Source organism: Cetorhinus maximus, chromosome 11 (genome assembly GCF_964194155.1).
Source record: "Cetorhinus maximus chromosome 11, sCetMax3.hap1.1, whole genome shotgun sequence".
NCBI classification, from domain to species: domain Eukaryota; kingdom Metazoa; phylum Chordata; class Chondrichthyes; order Lamniformes; family Cetorhinidae; genus Cetorhinus; species Cetorhinus maximus.
The window spans coordinates 6,371,564-6,389,798 of record NC_135889.1 but is presented as its reverse complement, the minus strand read 5'-3'; the positions used below and the strand labels follow the sequence as shown (position 1 = coordinate 6,389,798).

The following is an 18,235-nucleotide window of genomic DNA, read 5'->3' as shown; positions in this document are numbered from 1 at the left end:
AATCAACTCAACCTCACAGTCCCCTAATCAATGCACTAATCCCGCCGAGCGTTAAGGTCGTTCGGTGACTGCCCGAGAGTCTCGGGCAAAGGAGGAACATCATCAGCAAACAGTGCAAGATGAACAAAGGACATGGGGACGGGAGCAAGACCTTCCAATCTAGACGTTATGTTAGTGCGGTTATTATGTTACTGAACCAGTACACAAGTCCAAATCTTGGTATGGCTTTCTGAAAATTTGAATTCAGTTTAAAAACCTGGAGGTAAAGTGCTGGGCTAGATGGGATGGAGCATGACGACAGAGAGTAGGAGTGTGTGGTAGAGAGACGGAGGAAATTTGAGACATTTTGCATGATTGTACTGCTGTGTGTTTCCACCCTGCCTGTAGATACAGGGTGGGGAGTCACAATCTCAGGATACGGGTTAGGCCGTTTAGCACTGAGATGAGGAGGCTCTTCTCCACTTTGGGGAGATGTGGCGTAATGGTATTATCACTAGACCAGTATTCCAGAGACTCAGGGTAATGCTCTGGGGACCCGGGTTTAAATCCCACCATGGTGAAGTTTGTATTTAACAAAAACCTGGAAGTAAAAACAAAAAACTGCAGATGCTGGAAATCCAAAACAAAAACAGAATTACCTGGAAAAACTCAGCAGGTCTGGCAGCATCGGCGGAGAAGAGCAAAGTTGACGTTTCGAGTCCTCCTGACCCTTCTACTTAGTTCTGTTGAAGGGTCATGAGGACTCGAAACGTCAACTTTGCTCTTCTCCGCCGATGCTGCCAGACCTGCTGGGTTTTTCCAGGTATTTCTGTTTTTGTACCTGGAATTAAAAGTCTGATTACAACCATGAAACCATTGCCGATTGTTGTAAAAACCCCATCTGGTTCACGAATGCCCCTTTAGGGAAGGAAATCTGCTGTCCTTACCCGGTCTGGCCTACATGTGACTCCAGACCCACAGCAATGTGGTTGACTCTTTAAAAGTACCCTCTGAACAAGGGGAAATTAAGGATGGGCAATAAATGCTGACCTAGCCAGCGACGCCCACATCCTGTGAACGAATGAAAAAAAAACTCCGAGGGTGGTGAGCCTGTGGAATTCTCTACCACAGAGGACAAGTCACTGAATATATATATATATATATATATAAGAAGGAAATAAATAGATTTTTAGCTCTAAAAGTGTCAAGGGGTATGGGGAGAGTAAGAGTATAGTGTTGAGGTAGAGGATCAGCCATGATCATATTGAATGACCTACTCCTGCTCCTATTTTCTATGTACATACCCTTGCTTTTGCCACCACAGCTTGCACTCTATTCCTTTACAGAGTCCTTCTTTCAATCTCCCCATCTCTCTCTTTCCCTCTCCCTATCTTTTACTGAAGGCATGAATTTCCATTGAGGGAAGTCATTCCATACCAGAAAACGAGCAGGAAGATGAGTTATACATCCGAAACAAGTCAGGTTTTAGACGGACGGGCTATGGGGTAGTGATAATTGTCGACTGTAGCAACACAGCTGATAGAGGCTGGGCCTTTTGTCATTTGCCATGAGAGTGAAATAGAATCAGAACAACTCAGTGTCAATCCGACCCCAAGCCTCTCTCCCTAACACCCGCTTTGAAGCCCATGATCCCTACATTCCCAAAGGAGCAGGAGTCCCAGCCTGGGCTAACTGAGATCAGTTCAGCCATGAGAGAACAGAGAGAGAGCCACTTGTTGATGGAGTTTCCCATCAAGCTCCCAGATCTGTTGACGCTCTCCTGTTAAACTGCGACCAGTTAAATTGTGCGCAAAATGGGTAAACTACAGCGACGCTGATATTGAGACAAACCGATACTTAGCCGGACGCAGCTTATTGTGATCCTCCCTGCCCGCACTCTCCATTTATCACACCACCGAACGGTAGGGTCTGCTTACCATTGACAAGCCCTGAGTTAGGTGGACCTGGTTGAATCAGCACTGGGGTATGAAGCACTCCATGTCTGCTGTTGCTCTCTCGCAGGTCCCTGCACACTGTTTTCACCACAACTGCCAATTACTGCGCGGACACAATAATCCCTTAATACTCTCAGGATCCTCAGCAATCCTTTCTCAAATACACGTCCAACACTGGCCGGCAGTAAGTCATCACGACTTTAAACAGAGTCCTCCCAGTGTACAAGAGAGGTCAGCAGGCTCAGTATAAGTACTAGAAGTTTATAAAGCAATATGGAACCCAGCCCTGTGGCTGAGGTTTGAGCCACACCATTGCTATACAACATTCAACCTGTGCTGTACCTGTCCTGGGAGTGTTTGATGGGGACAATGTAGAGGGAGCTGTACTCTGTGTCTAACCCCGTGCTGTGCCTGTCCTGGGAGTGTTTGATGAGGACAGTGTAGAGGGAGCTTTACTCTGTATCTAACCCCGTGCTGTACCTGTCCTGGGAGTGTTTGATGGGGACAGTGTAGAGGGAGCTTTACTCTGTATCTAACCCCGTGCTGTACCTGTCCTGGGAGTGTTTGATGGGGACAATGTAGAGGGACATTTACTCTGTATCTAACCCCATGCTGTACCTGTCCCGGGAGTGTTTGATAAGGACAATGTAGAGGGAGCTTTACTCTGTATCTAACCCCGTGCTGTACCTGTCCTGGGAGTGTTTGATGGGGACAGTGTAGAGGGAGCTTTACCCGGTATCTAACCCCATGCTGTACCTGTCCTGGGAGTGTTTGATGGGGACAGTGTAGAGGGAGCTTTACTCTGTATCTAACCCTGTGCTGTACCTGTCCTGGGAGTGTTTGATGGGGACAGTGTAGAGGGAGCTTTACTCTGTATCTAACCCCGTGCTGTACCTGTCCTGGGAGTGTTTGATGGGGACAGTGTAGAGGGACATTTACTCTGTATCTAACCCCATGCTGTACCTGTCCCGGGAGTGTTTGATGGGGACAATGTAGAGGGAGCTTTACTCTGTATATAACCCCGTGCTGTACCTGTCCTGGGAGTGTTTGATGGGGACAGTGTAGAGGGAGCTTTACTCTGTATCTAACCCCGTGCTGTACCTGTCCTGGGAGTGTTTGATGGGGACAGTGTAGAGGGAGCTTTACCCGGTATCTAACCCCGTGCTGTACCTGTCCTGGGAGTGTTTGATGGGGACAATGTAGAGGGACATTTACTCTGTATCTAACCCCATGCTGTACCTGTCCTGGGAGTGTTTGATGGGGACAGTGTAGAGGGAGCTTTACTCTGTATCTAACCCCGTGCTGTACCTGCCCTGGGAGTGTTTGATGGGGACAGTGTAGAGGGAGCTTTACCCGGTATCTAACCCCAAGCTGTACCTGTCCTGGGAGTGTTTGATGGGGACAGTGTAGAGGGAGCTTTACCCGGTATCTAACCCCGTGCTGTACCTGCCCTGGGAGTGTTTGATGGGGACAGTGTAGAGGGAGCTTTACTCTGTATCTAACCCCATGCTGTACCTGTCCTGGGAGTGTTTGATGGGGACAGTGTAGAGGGAGCTTTACTCTGTATCTAACCCCGTGCTGTACCTGTCCTGGGAGTGTTTGATGGGGACAGTGTAGAGGGAGCTTTACTCTGTATCTAACCCCGTGCTGTACCTGTCCTGGGAGTGTTTGATGGGGACAGTGTAGAGGGAGCTTTACTCTGTATCTAACCCCGTGCTGTACCTGTCCTGGGAGTGTTTGATGGGGACAGTGTAGAGGGAGTTTTACTCTGTATCTAACCCCATGCTGTACCTGTCCTGGGAGTGTTTGATGGGGACAGTGTAGAGGGAGCTTTACTCTGTATCTAGCCCCGTGCTGTACCTGTCCTGGGAGTGTTTGATGGGGACAGTGTAGAGGGAGCTTTACTCTGTATCTAACAATTGGTGTACCTGTCCTGGCAGTGTTTGATGGGGACAGTGTAGAGGGAGCTTTACTCTGTATCTAACCCCGTGCTGTACCTGTCCTGGGAGTGTTTGATGGGGACAGTGTAGAGGGAGCTTTACTCTGTATCTAGCCCCGTGCTGTACCTGCCCTGGGAGTGTTTGATGGGGACAGTGTAGAGGGAGCTTTACTCTGTATCTAACAATTGGTGTACCTGTCCTGGCAGTGTTTGATGGGGATAGTGTAGAGGGAGCTTTACTCTGTATCTAACCCCGTGCTGTACCTGTCCTGGGAGTGTTTGATGGGGACAGTGTAGAGGGAGCTTTACTCTGTATCTAACAATTGGTTTACCTATCCTCGGCACTCCTGGCTGAAGATGGTTGAAATGCTTCAGCCATGTCTTTTGCGTTCATGAGCTGGGCTCTCCCATCATTGATGATGCGGATGTCTGGAGCCTTTTCCTCCAGTTTATCGGAGTGTTTCATTTCCCACCACCTTTCCCGACTGCACGTGGCAGGATTACAGAATGTAGATTTGATCCGTTGGTTGTGGGCTCACTTATCTCTGTGTGTTGTTTCCACATGCCTGTAGTCCTGTGTTGACGGCACATGTTTAAGTATGCCTGCTCCTCTCCGGCACTCCTCATTGAGCCAGGGTTGATGGTAATGGTACAGTGAGGGATATGGCAAGCTAAGAGGTTACAGGTTGTGGTGGAATACAATTCTGGTTCCTATGTAACTATTTGGTTCCATATTCTTTGCCAGGGCAATATTTGTTTCTGGTTCTGGTTCTGGCTCTGAGGATTTATTTATTTTTTTATTCATTCACGGGATGTGGGCTTTGCTGGCTGGGCCAGCATTTATTGCCCATCCCTAGTTGCCCTTGAGAAGGTGGTGGTGAGCTGCCTTCTTGAACCGCTGCAGTCCCTGTGGTGTAGGCACACCCACAGTGCTGTTAGGGAGCGAGTTCCAGGATTTTGACCCAGCAACAGTGAAGGAACGGCTGATATATTTCCAAGTCAGGATGGCGAGTGGCTTGGCGGCAGAGGACAAGAGTGCTGCAATTGTTACACTCCTAGTCAAAAAAGGGGGGAGGTGGAAACCGGGTAACTCCAGGCCAGTCAGACTAACATCGGTGGTGGGAAGCTTTTAAAGTCAATAATCTGAAAAATATTCTGGGCACCAGAGTTTAGGAAGAAGGTCAAGGCCTTGGAGATGGTGAAGAGGAGCTTGACCAAAATGGGTCCAGGGATGAGGGATTTCCATCACGTGGAGAGATTGGAGAAGCTGGGATTGTTCTCCTCCGAGCAGGGAAGGTAAAAGGGAGATTTAATTGAGATGTCCAAACTCATGATAGAGTAGGTAAGAAGAAACTGTTTCCAGCGGTAGGAGGGCCAGGAAGGAGAGGACACAGACACGACACGTTACTATGATCTGGAATACACTGCCTGAAAGGGTGTTGGAAACAGATTCAGTCGCAACTTTCAAAAGGGAATTGGATAAATTCTTGAAAGGGAATAGATTGTGGGGTGAATGGGAAAGAGCAGGGGCGTGGGTGGAGTTAACTGGACGGCGTTTTTGGCCTAGTTCTGCGTTGTGTCACTCTATGCTTACATAATGACACTCCCTTAACTTGGCCATTGCGCCAGAGTCGGGGTCATGGTTATAATTTCCGGTAGGTTCCCTGGCTTCCGCCAGGAGTTCAGGAGAAGCCGGGTTTTGCCGTCAGCCCGTCGGGTTCCGGTTAAAAGGCCAAATTTTATATTCAACATGAAGACCAACCTCCGGTGACCCGTGCAACCCATTACTCAGTATCCAATTGCATCGGGTTTGTTAGTGATTAGAATTGGAATGTTCCCCCACCCACCCCATTGCCATAGTTACCTCAGGAACTCACGCGGCTCCTTTGTTCACATTTGAGTTTTGGGAAGTGTAGTGGAAGGAAGTAGCTGTCTTATTTACATCCGTTTGTTGCAAAGCCCCCCCACACATGGGCGTGGGTACTGTCCCCTGCTTGGCCCTGCCTATGGGATAAAACAGCCACGAAGAAATAGGCATGGCTTTGGCAGACGACGCTCGATTTTCCATAGCTGCTTGGTCGCTAAAATATTCGTCCACTCAAAGAAAAGCCAAATACTGTGGATGCCGGAGATCTGAAATGAGGACAGGAAGTGCTGGAAAATCTCAGCAGGTCTGGCAGAATCTGTGGAGGGAGAAATAGAGCTAACATTCTGAGTCCAATATGGCTCTTCGGAGCTGAAGAGAGGCAGGAATGTGATGGGCTAAATGCCGGTGAGAAAGAGGAGGGGGTCAGTCGGAACAATAAGGGAAGATGGGGAAATAGGCTACAGCGTGTGAGGGGGGGTGGTGGGTATTAAATTACAAATGTGTGGTGGAACAAAAGGCAAAGGAAGTGGGAATGGTGGTAGTAAAGGAACAAGACATGGGTCCAGAGCAGGTGTTAATAGCAGAATAAAGGTCAGCATATTCTGAAAGCAAAATAGCAGAATGTGTTAAAGGAACAAAGCATGAGTCCAGAGTAGGTGTTAATAGCAGAATAAAAGTCAGGGCATTGTCTGAAAGCAAAATGACAAAATGTGTTAATAGTAGAATAGCTACTTTGCTTTCAGACATTGCTGACTTTTACTGGTGCAATTAACATCTACTCTGGGTTTATGCTTTGTTCCTTTGCTACCACCATTCCCACTCTCTTTACCTTTAGTTCCATGACCTCCTTGTAATCCAATCTCCCCCACCCTCTAACCTATTCCTGACCTTCTCTTTTGCTCCACCTGAACCCTCGTCCCCACCGCCTTTTCAACGGTATAAAACCCATCGTACTCCTGCCTCTCTTCAGTCCTGAAGAAGATTCAGATCAGACTCGAAATGTTAACTCTGTTTCTCTCTCTCTCTCTTTACAGATGTGACAGACCCGCTGGGTTTTTTCCAGCCCTTTCTGTTTTTATTTTAAAATATCGGTCTATCTTTATTTCTCCTCAGTGTTCTGCCATCCGTGTAAGAACCTGACTCGCGTTGTATTACAGTGCCATCCTGCCAGTTCCTTTACCCCATAATCACTCTTCATACGTGAGGCCAGGAAGCTGTTCAGCAATTGGGTTCACCAGGGGAGATTTCCCCCAGTGACCTGGCCAACATTCACCCCTTAATCAACAGCACTGAAAACAGGTTATCTGGGTCATTATCACATTTTGCTGTTTGTGGGAGCTTGCTGTGCACAAATTTGGCTGCCGAGTTTCCTAAATTACAACAGCTTCAAAAGTACTTCTTTGGCTGTAAGGCACTTTGAGACATCCGGTGATCGTGGAAGGCGCTATATAAATGCAAGCCTTTCTTTCTTTCCTTTCGCTCCTGTCTTCACCCGAAGCATGGACAGGTGACCAGGTCGGCAACGGGATCTTCCCAGCCCACTCCTCGACAGTGAAACCAGTGGAGCAGTGGTTTGAATTCAGGGTCTGTAGTCCTGGTCTGAGTGGATCAAGGCCACAGCAGGCAGCACGTTGCACGTTGCCGAATCCCGACAGCCTCTGGCCTGTGTCTGGATCTCTGTCCCGAGAGGGGGGGTAGGTCAGCATCTGATCCATTGCTCTGACTCCGCATGCCAGGCGGACCCAGGCGGGACAGCGATAGGAAGGGTATTTCCCCTGGACAGTTCAAGGCCCTGTCATAACAACCCATGCCCCTGACACCAGCAAACAAAGTTGGTCTGCTAGCTGTTTCTGAGATTTCACTTTGACATCCCTCTCTGGAATCCTTCTTGGGGCCCTCCCTCTCTCTCCGAGCTTTCTCTCTGGTACCCTTTTCCCCTACTCTGACCTTATTTGCTGTCCCTTCCTGTCACGCTTTGGTTATCATTATCCCTGTTACTACCCTGCACTACTTGTCTTTTCTCTTTAACTTTCCAAATCTCCCCTCAAGTGAACCCTCTGCCCCCAGCCTTTTCTCCAGCCCCAGATATACTATTCGCCAGGACACTGGTCCCATCACGGTTCAGGTGAAGGCCATCCCAATGATACAGCTCCCTCTTTCCCCTCTACTGGTGCCAGTGCCCCATGAATCGAAACCCATTTCTCTCATACCAATCTTTGAGCCACGCATTTAACTCTCTCATCATATTTACCTTATGGCAATTTGCTCCTGGCTCAGGTAGTAATCCAGAGACTGTTCCATTTATGGCTCTGCTTTTTAATTTTGTCCCTATCTGCTCATACTCCCTGAGCAGAACCTCTCTCCTAGTCCTACTTATGTTGTTGGTGCTCACACGAACCATGACAACTGGAGCCTTCTCATTTCACAGCAAGTTCCTCTCCAGCCCTGAGGAGATGTCATTAACCCTGCGACCGGGCAGGCAACACAGCCTTTGGCGCTCTCACACTTGGCTGCAGGACAGTATCTATCCCCTTAACTATACTGTCCCCTGCTATAAGTACAATCCTTTTTACTCCTCCCACTTGAATGGGTCATGCTACCACAGTCCGTTTCCCCATCCTCCCTGCAGTCCCCAATCTCGTCAACACAAGTTGCAATTGCCTCAAACCTGTTGGACAACTGCAAGGGTTGAGGCTCCTCCATTGCTATCTTCTGGATCCCCATACCTGCCTCACTCATAGCCACATCTTCTGTTACTGGCCACAGACCAAATCTGAAGTACCTAGGCTAAGGGGTGTGACTGCCTCCTGGAACAAAGTGTGCAGATAACTTTCCCCCTCACAGTATGGGAAGCTTGGGCTCCAGCTCATCAACTCAGAGCTGAAGTTCCTCGAGCTGCAGGCACTTACTGCAGACGTATTGGCTGTGGGCATCCCCACATGCTACAGCTGCAACACATCACCTGCCCTGTCATTTCTACTGTATTTTATTTAACTAATTTGGTTTCAAGTTAAGAAATATCACTTAGCTGTTGTCTGTAGTTATACCAAGTAATTTAACTAGCTGAACTATAAATTTAATGCAATGCTTCTATCTGCTCAGGACTGGTTTAAACTACAGCCCAATTCTAGAGGGATAAAATTTTAAAAACTCACCAATCACCTACCTCCTCACCTAATTAAAGCTGTGAACACCTATCAGCTTCTGGAAAAAGATATAAAAAGGTGCACCTCCTCCCCCCTCTGCACCCAATCCCCAAATTAGCACTTGTATCTCATCGCACACAGGCCTCATCACATTCCGCGCTCCCGCACACAGTGTGAGATAGCAAAATCTGTCTACTTTTATAGAGAGCTGATGACTCACACCCAAGCTGCAACAGCTAAGCCAGCTTCCTGTTTTAGCGATTAACACCTATTCATTTTCAGTTGTTTTGTAGATAACTGCCACTGCCAGGCAGTTTCTGTTAACCTGGCTTCCTAACTAGCATGTGGTTTTAAAGTTCTAACTCAGACTCTGACCGCTAGCCTAAATTATGGCTCGAGAGAAACTTACCAGAGAGATTCTCACTTGAACTAAATTCCCAAGCGAGCACACTCTAGTGCTCCCACAATCCATTCAAGGGCCAAAGCCTAGAGAAGCCTTGGCAACTGCCTCTTCACAGTTGGAGCAAGTGGGTTGTTATGTGTTGTTTAGTCCCTTTCTGTTTGTAGAATTAAAAAGTAAATAAAGGGACATATTAGTTTGTGGGTGTAAAATATCAAGCGAGGGGGGGTTATGCAGCCCTAACCCACCTCACCCTCTACTGATTTAAATCAGACAGGCTCCATCATGTGCAATACCTCAAACTGATCCTGATGTTTCAGCAACAGATGTCCGAGTTAAAGCTCCTTCAGTTTGCTGTCTGCAAAAAAAACTTAAAGCCAACCAATTTATATTTATCAGGCTTCAACCTCTCTCCAGACTTTTCCCACATTCAAGGGAAGCTTGTTGATGGGGATTTATGCCTCAATCAAATCTGTCCTACTCGATGATAAACTGTGTCTATTTTTGCCCCTTATCCCCTCCACACTCCATCGCACCGACCTCCCTGAAACCCTCAGCTCTGTTTCTGCCACTTGTATTTGGTTTTTCCTATTTTTTCTCCCAGGCAAATAAATTCCAGTTCATCGAGAACTCCACAGCCCACAGCTTGTGTACCCATCCCCACCCCCCCCGGCTTCACATTCCCAACACGCTGACTTTCAAACCATTGCCATCCACAAACCCCCTCCGCACCCCCTCCCCCCTCCACTAGTGAGAATCCTGACCAGTTCCCAATGACAGAGACTTGGACTCATGAGGCTCAGTGAGGAGTAGCAGCATTGTAAGAAGAGGGAGGTGGTGGCAGTGAAAGGGAAAGGGCAGTTGAGAGTGGTGCTTTGTGAGGGGGGGGTGGGCGCAGAGGGAAATGGGAGAATCGGCCTTGACCAAGGAGTGGGGGGGTGGGGGAGAGGGGAAAGGCAGCCAGCAGGAGCTTGTTTGGGGAGGGTGGGGGATGGAGAGTGTGGGGCACTTTGAACTGATGGAATTGTGAGGTCGAGACCAAGATTTAAAAAAAATATTCTTTCATAGGATGAGCACTTACTGCCGATCCCTAATTGTGCCTTGAGAACGTGGGGGTGAGCCACCAACTTGAACTGTAGTTCATGTGTTGTAGGTACATCTCAGTGCTGTTAGGGAGGGAGTTCCTGGATTTTGATCCAGTGACAATGAAGGAATGGCCGATATATTTCCAAGTCAGGATGGTGCATCTTGGAGGGGAACTTCCAGGTGGTGGTGGTTCCCATGTATCTGCTGCCCTTGCTCTTCTAGGTGGTAGTGGTCATGAGTTGTGAAGTTGCTGTCGAAGGAGCCTTGGTGAATTCCTGAACCTTGTAGATGGCACAAAAACTGCTACTACTGTGCGTCGGTGGTGGAGGGAGGTGCTGATCAAGCAGACTGCTTTGTCCTGGATGGTGTGGAGCTTCCCTGATGGTGTTGGCCTCGTCCAGGCAGTTGGAGAGTGTTCCATCATACTCCTGACCTGTGCCTTGTCACAGGGAGGGGGTACAGTATCAGGAAATCAGTTACTGCAGAATTCTCAGCTCTGAATTGTTTGTGGAGTGTGGGAGCGTGGAAAAAGGGAGAAAATAGGTAGAAGTTGAGATGAAATGTTGGGAAGGGCAGGGTGTCCTGGGATGAATTGAGAGTGGGGGGGGGTGCAGACTTGGGGGAGGGGGGGGAGTGCTGGAGCACCAGGTTCCAATAGTTGGGAGGAAATCAGGGGCAAAATAGTATCCATGCAAAGGTGGACAGGATCAAGAGACTGTTCAAGTAATTTTGAAAATTGTCTACTGAAAATCCAAATGGTTTTTTTTTTTAAAATAAAACACACACACGCCTGATATTTGAGTTTGTGTAACTTACATGTGCAATAAAGAGACATAATGAGTTTCAGATAAAAAGCAATAAGGTGTCTGCAAAGGTATGAGTTACGCTTTAATACAGCCAGTATAGGTCACTGCAAACACCCTCACTATACAGTGTCAGTTTTAAACAATGCATCTCTGTACATGTATCAGATTTACATTCCATTTCTTAAACAATTTTCACAAGACTACAAAATATTAAACCATTTATTAATAAATAGGACACACTGCAATACAATTGTGACAATATGTTACAGAAGGGGATCTGCAAAAGGTTCTCACTGCGTCAGTATCAAAGGGGAGGGTTCCTGTGACCCAGAGTCTACATGTGCTTCGTCAAGACCTGCTTTTCCTGATCAAACCAAATTGGGCTTTCTTTTTAATTACTGCCCCGCTCATTGGGGGCAGTAATTCTTCTCATTACGTCTCATCTGACAGGCGGCACCCTCCGGGAGTGCAGCAGCCTCTCCGAACTGTCCTCGGGGTGCCCGCTTGGATCGGGGGCTTACGGAGCAAGATTCGAACCCCCAAGACCTTCCGACTCAGGAGGGGAGCCTCGCCAGACACCGAGTCTCAGCGAAACAATTGATTCATCAATTCTGTGGGCCCCACCCCTCCCCATGGGGTGGGAGGGGGATTACGGGATTGTAGAATTTACTCTTAAAATCGTTGGGAAGTGGAAGCATTGAGGAGGAAAACTTACAGGGTTTAAGAATTGAAGTGTGTCCCCCACACACACCTTGAGCAGAGAAGGACTGGTCATCTGAAAGACGGAGGATGGGCAGAGCAATCTGTGCAGGGAGTTTTAACAGGTAAAGGGGCCTCGTGTTGGCTATGACCTATCCACACTCCTCCTCTTAGGCCTATTCTTAAACAAACAGGAGGTTCCATAACCCCACATCTCTCCCCGATATCACTGGTAGGACACAAAGGGAAAATGGAGAGAGAATCACCCAGCATTTCCCATCGCCACTCAACATGCCTATGTGGATCAGGAGAACACAGAACCGGCTCTCCCTGAGGAGCCAGTCTACGTTTAGATACACCAGACAACCTATTCCCTATCGGATGGGAGAGTCAGCCTTCTCACTCCTCTCTATATATACACACACACACACACACACACACACACACACACACACACAGAATGGGCAGCCTGTTCCCAATCGGAAGGGGATTAACCCTGTCACACACCTCTTCACATTTTACACACACTGGGCATCCTGTTCCCCAATTGGAGGGGGGGGAAACCACTGGGTGACTTGGCAATGGAGATCTTTCAGGCACACAGGGATCTGTGGCACACCGAGGAGAGCTGTCACCCTGAGAGAGCCAGCGCCACCCCCACTCCACAACCCCGAGAGCGCTCTGACATCTTAGAGGGCTGGGCCCGGGGAGAAAGCAGCACGACATTTCCAGTATTTTCTGCTTTAATTTTAGACTTGTGGTTCTGTCCAGTGTGTAAAATGGCTGCATTGGGCATGGCTAGGCCCCACTTGGAGCAGTGCACGCAGTTCAGGTATCCAATCACAGGAAGGAGATTACTGACCTTCGGGGGGGATGCGGGTGGGCCACACACAAGAGGGCAAGACTGAGATCGAGGCAAAAGGTGGAAACTCCAGAGAAATACTGCGGAGGGGCTTTCAGGACCGTGAAGTGGGTTTGTACAGTTAATCGTGGGAAGACGGGCGTTTGAGGATTCTGTAAGGGACTGAAAAAATCCAATCAGGAAATAGATTAAATAAGGAGCACGACGAGAGTCAATTTTCTGAGAGAAGGGGGACTGAAATCTGGAATTAATCGAAAGGCCCTTTGAGCAACAAAGCCCAGACAGGCACAGGTGTGTTTTGGGGGGTAAAACAAATGGGGAGAAAATGTGGGGCTGAGATGCTTTAGTGGCAAAAATCACCGATTCTAGTTTCTAAATTTCCTATATCATTAACACCCCCGTTTTTATCTATCCATACTCGGAGGAGAAGTGAAGGGGCAGAGATCAAAAAACAAATCGCAGGGAAAGGGTCCCAATTAAGTCAATCACTTAATTCAAACAGAAGTAACCACAATTTGTTGTGCAGAAACCAATGGGAATGAGTAGAAAGGCCACTTCATTCAGTCAGTGAATTCCACAGGCCTGTGTCAAAGGGTTCGAAACTTCCCCCTGTCCCAAATCTCTTCCATCTACTTATATCTATGCCACCTCCTTCATCCTAGGCCCCTCAATCACTGCAAACAGTATCTCTATCTACATTCCATCCCAATCTGACATTCCTGGTTTCTGATGAAAACAGTTCGAATGTTCCAAGTTTTACTATTTCACCGTGAAGTTACTTCACTAACACCTCAACATCCTTCCTATGATGTGGAGCCCAAAACTGCGCATAGTCCTCCAACTGTGGCCTCGGTCTCATACAGCAGTCATGTCGATTTGTCATGACATTGGGCTCCCAGAGTGGGCAGGTATGGTGGGGAGTATTGGTCTCCCCTCACTCCTCAGCAGGTGAAAGGTGAGGGGTCCAGGGGACTGAGGATCACTAGCTCCTAACACTCAGTGTAACAGTACACTGCGTGTCCCCGAGGGGTTGGGACAGTTCTCTCTGCTAATTTCTCCATCAGCGACATGAACACATAGCCATCAACCACTTCAGTTCTAGATTCTGGTGCACCGGATATGACTTATCTCTAGAGTAACAACTTTCCTTTATTGTCCAATGAAGCACCACATTAAATAAATTCCAAGTAAAACAAGTTGTAAAGTCAACAACCTCAAATGCTCAAGATTTAAAACACTGCAGATCAAATGTTGTCATGTTGGGAGCGTGGATCCAGGCACGAGAATGTGAGTATGTGAGCGTGTGAGAGTGCAAACGAACAAAAGCACGAGGGAGAGAGAGAGAGAGAGAGAAGGGCAAGAGAGAGAGAGAGAGAAGGGCAAGAGAGAGAGAGAGAGAAGGGCAAGAGAGAGAGAGAGAGGCAAGAGAGAGAGAGAGAGAGAGAGAGAAGGGCAAGAGAGAGAGAGAGAAGGGCAAGAGAGACAGAGAACGAGAAGGGAAAGAGAGAGAGAGAGAGAAGGGCAAGAGAGAGAGAGAGAGAAGGGCAAGAGAGACAGAGAACGAGAAGGGCAAGAGAGAGAGAGAACGAGAAGGGCAAGAGAGAGAGAGAACGAGAAGGGCAAGAGAGAGAGAGAACGAGAAGGGCAAGAGAGAGAGAGAGCGAGCGAGAAGGGCGAGAGAGAGCGCGAACGAGAAGGGCGAGAGAGAGAGAGAGCGAACGAGAAGGGCGAGAGAGAGCGAGTGAGAAGGGTGAGAGAGAGAGAGCGAGTGAGAAGGGCGAGAGAGAGCGAGTGAGAAGGGCGAGAGAGAGAGCGAGCGAGAAGGGCGAGAGAGAGCGAGCGAGAAGGGCGAGAGAGAGCGAGCGAGAAGGGCGAGAGAGAGCGAGCGAGAAGGGCGAGAGAGAGCGAGCGAGAAGGGCGAGAGAGAGAGAGCGAACGAGAAGGGCGAGAGAGAGAGAGCGAACGAGAAGGGCGAGAGAGAGAGAGAGCGAACGAGAAGGGCGAGAGAGAGAGAGAGCGAGCGAGAAGGGCGAGAGAGAGAGAGAGAGCGAGCGAGAAGGGCGAGAGAGAGAGAGAGCGAGCGAGAAGGGCGAGAGAGAGAGCGAGCGAGAAGGGCGAGAGAGAGAGAGCGAGCGAGAAGGGCGAGAGAGAGAGAGCGAGCGAGAAGGGCGAGAGAGAGCGAGCGAGCGAGAAGGGCGAGAGAGAGAGAGCGAGAAGGGCGAGAGAGAGAGAGAGAGAGCGAATGAGAAGGGCGAGAGAGAGAGAGCGAACGAGAAGGGCGAGAGAGAGAAAGCGAACGAGAAGGGCGAGAGAGAGAGAGCGAACGAGAAGGGCGAGAGAGAGAGAGAGCGAACGAGAAGGGCGAGAGAGAGAAAGCGAACGAGAAGGGCGAGAGAGAGAGAGCGAACGAGAAGGGCGAGAGAGAGAGAGAGAATGAGCATGTGTGAAAGCCAGGGAAAGCAAGGGAGTTTGGGAATGAGGGATAGTGAGTGAGCGTGTGAGTGAGAGAAAGAGACAGAGGGAGGTGTGCATGCGGGAGTGTACCTACAACAGAGAGATTGTGTGAGAGAGCGAGGGGGCACAGGAGAACGAGGGGGCACGGGAGAGCGAGGGGGCACGGGAGAGCGAGGGGGCACGGGAGAGCGAGGGGGCACGGGAGAGCGAGGGGGCACGGGAGAGCGAGGGGGCACGGGAGAGCGAGGGGGCACGGGAGAGCGAGGGGGCACGGGAGAGCGAGGGGGCACGGGAGGGTGTGTGCATGCAAGAGTGAAGAGTTAGTGTCTGTGAGATTGTCTCAATCTGCCCAGTCTGCACCCACAGCCCATCCATCCATCCAAATGGTGCACAGGGTCCTGTGGGAGGGAGGGAAGGAGAGAGAGATATGGAGGGATTGGTGTCTTGTCCTATGTTAATTTCTCATGTTGAATTTGATAATAACAGGCCTGCAAATCAACACAAAAACATCAAAACATGAGTCACAAATATTGTCTGTATAACAGCAAACTCAGCCCCTCCTCCCACTCCCAACGTTGGCGCTGAGTTTACACAGGTCACTTATTACCCTGAACTGGTTTGTTTTATCAGTGTGGGAACCCGAGGGAGCACAAACCATCTCCCCTAATCCCCTCGTAACAGGCACCATCTCTCTCCCTCCCTCCCTCCCCCAGCGACACCCTCCCTCCCTCCCTCCCCCAGCGACACCCTCCCTCCCTCCCTCCCCCAGCGACACCCTCCCTCCCCCAGCGACACCCTCCCTCTCCCCCTCCCCCCAGTGACACCCTCCCTCTCTCCCCAGCGACACCCTCCCTCCCTCCCCCAGCGACACCCTCCCTCCCTCCCTCCCCCAGCGACACCCTCCCTCCCCCAGCGACACCCTCCCTCCCTCCCTCCCCAGCGACACCCTCCCTCCCCCAGCGACACCCTCCCTCCCCCAGCGACACCCTCCCTCTCCCCCTCCCCCCAGCGACACCCTCCCTCCCTCCCCCAGCGACACACTCCCTCCCTCCCCCAGCGACACACTCCCTCCCTCCCCCAGCGACACACTCCCTCCCTCCCTCCCCCAGCGACACACTCCCTCCCTCCCTCCCCCAGCGACACACTCCCTCCCTCCCCCCTCCCCCAGCGACACACTCCCTCCCTCCCCCCTCCCCCAGCGACACACTCCCTCCCTCCCTCCCCAGCGACACACTCCCTCCCTCCCCCAGCGACACACTCCCTCCCTCCCTCCTTCCCCCAGCGACACACTCCCTCCCTCCCCCAGCGACACAGTCCCTCCCTCCCTCCCCCAGCGACACACTCCCTCCCTCCCCCAGCGACACACTCCCTCCCTCCCCCAGCGACACACTCCCTCCCTCCCTCCTTCCCCCAGCGACACACTCCCTCCCTCCCCCAGCGACACAGTCCCTCCCTCCCTCCCCCAGCGACACACTCCCTCCCTCCCCCAGCGACACACTCCCTCCCTGCCTCCCCCAGCGACACACTCCCTCCCTCCCTCAGCGACACACTCCCTCCCTCCCTCCCCCAGTAACACACTCCCTCCCTCCCTCCCCCAGTGACACACTCCCTCCCTCCCTCCCCCAGTGACACACTCCCTCCCTCCCTCCCTCCCCCAGTGACACACTCCCTCCCTCCCTCCCCCAGTGACACACTCCCTCCCTCCCTCCCCCAGTGACACACTCCCTCCCTCCCTCCCCCAGTGACACACTCCCTCCCTCCCCCAGTGACACCCTCCCTCCCTCCCTCCCCCAGTGACACCCTCCCTCCCCCCCTCCCCCCCAGTGACTCCCTCCCTCCTTCCCCCCAGTGACACACTCCCTCCCTCCCTCCCCCAGTGACACACTCCCTCCATCCCTCCCCCAGTGACACACTCCCTCCCTCCCTCCCCCAGTGACACACTCCCTCCCTCCCTCCCTCCCCCAGTGACATACACCCTCCCTCCCTCCCCCAGTGACACACTCCCTCCCTCCCTCCCTCCCCCAGTGACATACACCCTCCCTCCCTCCCTCCCCCAGTGACACACTCCTTCCCTCCCTCCCTCCCCCAGTGACACACTCCCTCCCTCCCTCCTTCCCCCCCCAGTGACACACTCCCTCCCTCCCTCCCTCCCCCCCCAGTGACACACTCCCTCCCTCCCTCCCTCCCCCCCCAGTGACACACTCCCTCCCTCCCTCCCTCCCCCCCCAGTGACACACTCCCTCCCTCCCTCCCTCCCCCCCCAGTGACACACTCCCTCCCTCCCTCCCTCCCTCCCTCCCCCCCCAGTAACACACTCCCTCCCTCCCTCCCTCCCCCCCCAGTGACACACTCCCTCCCTCCCTCCCTCCCCCCCCAGTGACACACTCCCTCCCTCCCTCCCTCCCCCCCCAGTGACACACTCCCTCCCTCCCTCCCTCCCTCCCCCCCAGTGACACACTCCCTCCCTCCCTCCCTCCCCCCCCAGTGACACACTCCCTCCCTCCCTCCCTCCCCACAGTGACACACTCCCTCCCTCCCCCAGTGACACACTCCCTCCCTCCCCCAGCGACACACTCCCTCCCTGCCTCCCCCAGCGACACACTCCCTCCCTCCCTCAGCGACACACTCCCTCCCTCCCTCCCCCAGTGACACACTCCCTCCCTCCCTCCCCCAGTGACACACTCCCTCCCTCCCTCCCTCCCCCAGTGACACACTCCCTCCCTCCCTCCCCCAGTGACTCCCTCCCCCCTCCCCCCCCAGTGACTCCCTCCCTCCTTCCCCCCAGTGACACACTCCCTCCCTCCCTCCCCCAGTGACACACTCCCTCCATCCCTCCCCCAGTGACACACTCCCTCCCTCCCTCCCTCCCCCAGTGACACACTCCCTCCCTCCCTCCCTCCCCCAGTGACACACTCCTTCCCTCCCTCTCTCCCCCAGTGACACACTCCCTCCCTCCCTCCCCCAGTGACACACTCCCTCCCTCCCTCCCTCCCCCAGTGACACACTCCCTCCCTCCCTCCCCACAGTGACACACTCCCTCCC

The 18,235-nt window shown here is 51.7% G+C and overlaps 2 protein-coding genes across 2 annotated transcripts in view; both read right to left on the bottom strand.

Annotated features, from left to right (window-relative positions):
* LOC144686245 (MAGUK p55 subfamily member 4-like) overlaps nt 1-2,007 on the bottom strand; it is a 57,206-nt gene extending 55,199 nt beyond the window's left edge. Inside the window, exon 1 of the mRNA XM_078551339.1 lies at nt 1,917-2,007. The gene's annotated coding sequence lies outside the window, so the exon portion shown is untranslated. The remainder of the gene's footprint in view (nt 1-1,916) is intronic.
* Nucleotides 2,008-15,595: 13,588 nt separating this feature from the next.
* The window catches only part of als2b (alsin Rho guanine nucleotide exchange factor ALS2 b), a 116,282-nt gene continuing 113,642 nt past the window's right edge, over nt 15,596-18,235 (bottom strand). The window contains exon 34 of the mRNA XM_078551425.1: nt 15,596-15,681. Within this exon, the coding sequence (XP_078407551.1) occupies nt 15,643-15,681 (39 nt within the window). The 3' untranslated portion in view covers nt 15,596-15,642. The remainder of the gene's footprint in view (nt 15,682-18,235) is intronic.